Genomic DNA, 4,787 nt, shown 5'->3' with positions numbered 1-4,787 from the left:
CCCCCCACCTCCAGACCTGACCTCCCCAAGCTGGTGGAGAGGCTGATGGCCCTGGGCGCAGACCACGTCATCACGGAGGAGATGCTGAGAAAGCCAGAGATGAAAGACATGTTTAAGGTACCTCAATGCTGATCCCACTGGAGAGACTGTCCAGGGCTGTCCCGGTAGATCAGCGCTGCGGGGAGGGGTTCAGGGATGGTGGGAAGGACAAACCTCTCTAGATCAGAGAGACTGAGGGCTTTTGCTGAAGTCTGCAGAAGTTGAGGGCTTTTGCAGCTACTGCCAGGGCCAGCTCGTAGATTTTAGCTCTGCGACTCAGCTGCCCTCAGGTAAATGTTGAGGTTAAGGCAGTTGCTCCCTCAAGAACCGCGGTCCCACCCTCAAAAGGAGCCCTAAAATTTGGGAACCTTCTTAATAAACTCTTGCAGAGCATCCCGAAGCCCCGGCTTGCCCTGAACTGCGTCGGAGGCAAAAGCACGACGGAGATGCTGCGGCATCTGCAGTAAGTTTGGCTGGGTGGTGGCTTGGGCACGGGTTTGGGGACAGTGGCCAGCATGGCATGAGTCCTGGAGCCCAAGATGTGGCCAGAGATGTTGTTAGCTGATGTTGGTCATCACTGAACTGAAGTTCTGGTGAGGGAAGGTCAGTGGAGAAGTGGTTTTGGAAAATAGCAGTGACCTGAAGTTAACCCATCATCACCGCATGTCTCAAATGCTGCCGGTGGCTGAAGGCAGCTGAGGTCCAGTTATGAAGGTCCGCCGGGTCCTGCCCAGCTATAACTGGTGTATTTAGCTGCAAATTCAGCGAGTGATGTGTGGGAGCGAGAGGGGAGCTCTGGAGAGCAGAGCCTGATGGATAACTGGGGGAGCTTTGGTGCCAGAATAGCCCCGTCGATGCGGTTTGGGTACAGCAGAGGCTATAAGGCCAAAGCTGCACGTTGGGGACGGGTGACCAAATACCCCCTTCCTCTTCCAGGCCCAAAGGGACCATGGTCACCTACGGGGGGATGGCAAAGCAGCCCGTGATGGTGCCTGTGGTGAGTACTGGAGATGCTCGCAATTTCCCTCGGGGCATGTCCCCTGTGCCCCGCTGCTGATGTCCCCATCCCCTTGGCACCGCAAGAGTTCGGCTCTCCCCTGCCGACAAATTCAGAGCCTCCAACCTTTTCTTTTTTTAACTAACCGGCTCTGATACGGGACGAGCGGGTTCGCATCCCGGTGCGGGGGCTCTCGGCTTTATTTATGGAGGATTTGGGCCGCTGTGAAATCCCAGCGGGGAAATGGCCCCGCAGACACCGAGCGTCAAACCTGCCCTGACTCCACACCTCTGAGTCACCTCTCCGCGTGCCGCAGTGCCCCGACTCACAAATGAGAGCGCTAACGAAGGAAGCGAGGAGCCTCATTGCCACCTTCCGCCGCCGCGCGTGTCTCACCCGGGCGTGCGGCTCCTTCTCTCCACAGAGCGCGTTCATCTTCCGAGACGTGCGGCTCCGCGGCTTCTGGATGACGCAGTGGAGGAAGGACCACGCGCAGGGTGAGCAGGATGGGTGCTGAGGGGTGGCACCAGTGGGGCGAGTCAGCATGGGAAGGGGTACCAAACCACCACATCGGTGCCGTCCTCTTTGCTTTTACCTGGGCTGCATCAAAAGAAGTGTGGCCAGCAGGTCAAGGGAGGTGATCCTGCCCCTCTACTCCACTCTTGTGAGACCCCACCTGGAGTACTGCGTCCCGCTCTGGAGTCCCCTTCAGACTGCTTTGGTTCATCTGGAATTTTTCCCAAAACCTGCAGAAATTTAAGGATCGAGGTCTGTCCAGGTAAAACACACCACAGTCTTGGCTAACTTCTCAGCATTGTTAATAATTGTAATTGTTAATCGGGTTGTAAGGCACTGGCACAGGTTGCCCAGAGAGGTTGTGGAGGCCCCATCCCTGGAGGTGTTCAAGGCCAGGCTGGAGGTGGCCTTGGGCAACCTGGGCTGGTGGGAGGTGTCCCTGCCCAGGGCAGGGGGGTTGGAACTCAATGATCGTCAAGGTCCTTTCCAACCTAAACCATTCTATGAGTGCTGATAGTCCTCAGGGCGGCTGCAACGCGGGCGCTGGGCAGCGTGGTGCCACCGTGCCCCGTCCCACCTGCCCGAGCTGGGAGCACATCGCACCCCGGTGTCCCCAGGACCCTGTATGGCTTCAGGTGGGTGTTTGCCCTGGGACAGTCGATGGTGCCGGGGCGGGGAGGGGCCCCCTTTTTTGGGAGAGCCTGGCCGGTATGATGGACGCCCTGTGCCAGCTCATCCGGAGGGGACAGCTCACCGCGCCGGCCTGTACCGAGGTCCCGCTCCAGGACTACGAGGCGGCGCTGGAGGCATCCATGAAGCCCTTCACCTCCTCCAAGCAGATCCTCCTCCTCTGACCCACAGCTCCACCTCAGCTGAGCTTTCCCTCGGAAAGACAATGCTTCAGGGTGGAAAAAAAGACAACCCTCCAGATACATTGATTAATTTTTTCTTTTTTTTTCAGGTTTTCTGCGTTTTTTTAAACTTTCGGTTGCCCACTGGAAGTTTTAAAAGCCTCTGCAGCTTTGCATGGATGGCAGCAGGTGTGATTGCTTCTGGAGGGAGGCTGAACACTGCTTTAGCTGGGGTGGGTTTGGGTGCCGGAGAAAGCTCAGGGAGCCCGGGGTCGGCAATTCGCTCGGCTCAGGGTGTCAAAACAGCATCGGTTTCCCCCTCGTGTGTGTGATTTTTGGGGTTCAGGGGGCTGCACTGCTGCCTCCTGCCTGGCTTTGTGGCCATCACTGGTGTTCTGCTGTTTGCGCTGTCCCTTCAGGTGATTTTTGGCTACTTTTGGGTGACTTTTCAGGGTAGCAGGGGGCTGGTCACTGGCCGGCTCCCAGCCGACACTGTGTCCCCTGCGCTGCTGCAGCCTCTGAGCCACCTCCATGTGTCCCCCTCCGAGTCCAGCAGCCCTGAACCTGGGCTGGATGCACTCGCCACGTTGAATTGCGGAGAAAAAAAAACCCAAATTTTAAATTTTTTGAGCCAGTGCTGCCGCACCAGCGGGAGCTGTAAGACACCGCAGATGCCATTGTCCCCTCAGTGGCATTGGAGGTGGGGACAGGACTGACCCCGCAGGTCACAGCCAGACACGTGCAGGGCAAGGGGGGCTTTTTGTAATACCTGGACTTGAATTGAGTTTTGCTGCTGTTCTGCTGCCGCTACTGAGTGTGATGAGAAGCTCTTGGAAATCAATGTCTAATACACATATATTTTTTTTTAAGGTGCTGCTAATAAGTGTTTCTGTGCTCAGTCGGATGCCTGAGGGGTGCAGGGATGCACCCCTGTCGGATGCAGGGGATGCGCGGCATCGAGGATGGGCAAACCCAGTGCCCCGGGGCTCCCTCCCTGCCTGGCCCTTTCCCTGTCCTAAACCCTGCCTTTGCCAACCTGTAAAGCTTTAATTACAGTTGCAGGTAGATAATTAGCGTCCCGCTAAAAGCGGCTGCAGGGTGGATGTGGTTTTGGGCAGACAGGACTGGCTCTGGCCCGTTAGGATCATAGAATCACGGAACGGTTTAGGTTGGAAGGGACCTTGAAGATCATCAAGTTCCAACCCCTCTGCCCTGGGCAGGGACACCTCGCCTGTTGGGCCCCACAAACAGCATTTCTTACCCCAAATCTGTGCCCCGAGTCAGACAAAGACACGTTTTTCCCTGCAATTATTGCAATGGGAAGGACAAGGCTCTTCCTCGGGGCGACAAGAGCCACGAGTCCATTCAAAAGCCATTTCAAAGCAACACGCTTCATTTTTGGTCTTAATGACAACATTCGGTGTAGGGGAGAGCTGCTGGTGACCTCCCTCCGCTCCGTGGGGACCTGCCCGGCCTTCTGACGTCCATTGCAAGCCCAGGTTATTTATTGCCCCCACCCCAAAATTGGTGGCCACCCCTGCCCCTCCACTCGCCCTCAGGTTTGGGGTTGGAAGAGGAAAGTTCAGTCCTGAGCTGTGTGGGGATGAGATGGCGTGAGGGCGATGCATGTCCTCACCCCTCCTTCCTCCAGCAGCTCCACCAGTAAAGGCAGAACCACAACCAGGCTCTGCCAAGAGAGTGAAAATCCCAAAAATGTGCTATCAACCTTCATAAACCCCAGTGATGGAATAAGCGGGGAGAGAAACTCTTTGTGCTCCCATTGGGAGTGAGGTTCAGCTCTGCTCAACCCTATTAGACAGCAGAGAATCCACACAGCAGCCCTTGCCAAAAAAAAAAAAACCCTACCAATTCAAGACATGGCAGAAGGGTTTCCCCAACCCGGGAAAAACAAGCCAAAGAAAAATTAGGTGGGACTGCCCCAGGAGGACTCCTCTCCCACCCCTGCTGCCATCTCAACCCCTAACTGGGATGCTGGAGGATAGACAGACTGGGAGGACTGGGAAGAGACTCTCCTGCACAGCCATCCGCCAGCACCGCGCTTGCAGGGGACACAGCGAGGTTTGGTCACCCTCCCCAGCTTGGTTCCCAATGCCCACGGCTGCTTTCGGCTGCTTCCAGGATTCCTGCAGCAGCACCTTCTCCAGGGGTCGGGATTTGGGGGGGGCCGAGAGCCCTCGTGGGCAGGAAAACCAGGGGGGACAGGGAGGGACTCCAGCCACCCCCCTCCCACCACGGCTGGAGGGAGAACACCCCGGGGGGCAGATGTCACGTCACAGCATCCCAGACTGGTGGGGGCTGGAAGGGCCCTCTGGAGCTCCCCCATCCCACCCCCCGCCAGAGCAGGGGCACCTCCAGCAGTGGCA

General features: G+C 57.2%; 1 protein-coding gene across 1 annotated transcript in view; it reads left to right on the top strand.

Moving 5' to 3' along the window:
* The window catches only part of MECR (mitochondrial trans-2-enoyl-CoA reductase), a 6,493-nt gene extending 4,087 nt beyond the window's left edge, over nt 1–2,406 (top strand). The window contains exons 5-9 of the mRNA XM_009888333.1: nt 15–117; nt 429–502; nt 976–1,036; nt 1,461–1,537; nt 2,253–2,406. Coding sequence (XP_009886635.1) covers nt 15–117; nt 429–502; nt 976–1,036; nt 1,461–1,537; nt 2,253–2,406 — 469 coding nt within the window. The remainder of the gene's footprint in view (nt 1–14; nt 118–428; nt 503–975; nt 1,037–1,460; nt 1,538–2,252) is intronic.
* The last annotated feature ends 2,381 nt before the right edge of the window (nt 2,407–4,787 follow it).

The sequence above is a fragment of the Charadrius vociferus genome, unplaced genomic scaffold (genome assembly GCF_000708025.1).
Source record: "Charadrius vociferus isolate BGI_N301 unplaced genomic scaffold, ASM70802v2 scaffold877, whole genome shotgun sequence".
Classification (NCBI taxonomy): domain Eukaryota; kingdom Metazoa; phylum Chordata; class Aves; order Charadriiformes; family Charadriidae; genus Charadrius; species Charadrius vociferus.
The sequence above is the reverse complement of the archived record's forward strand: the minus strand, read 5'-3'. Positions and strand labels throughout refer to the sequence as shown.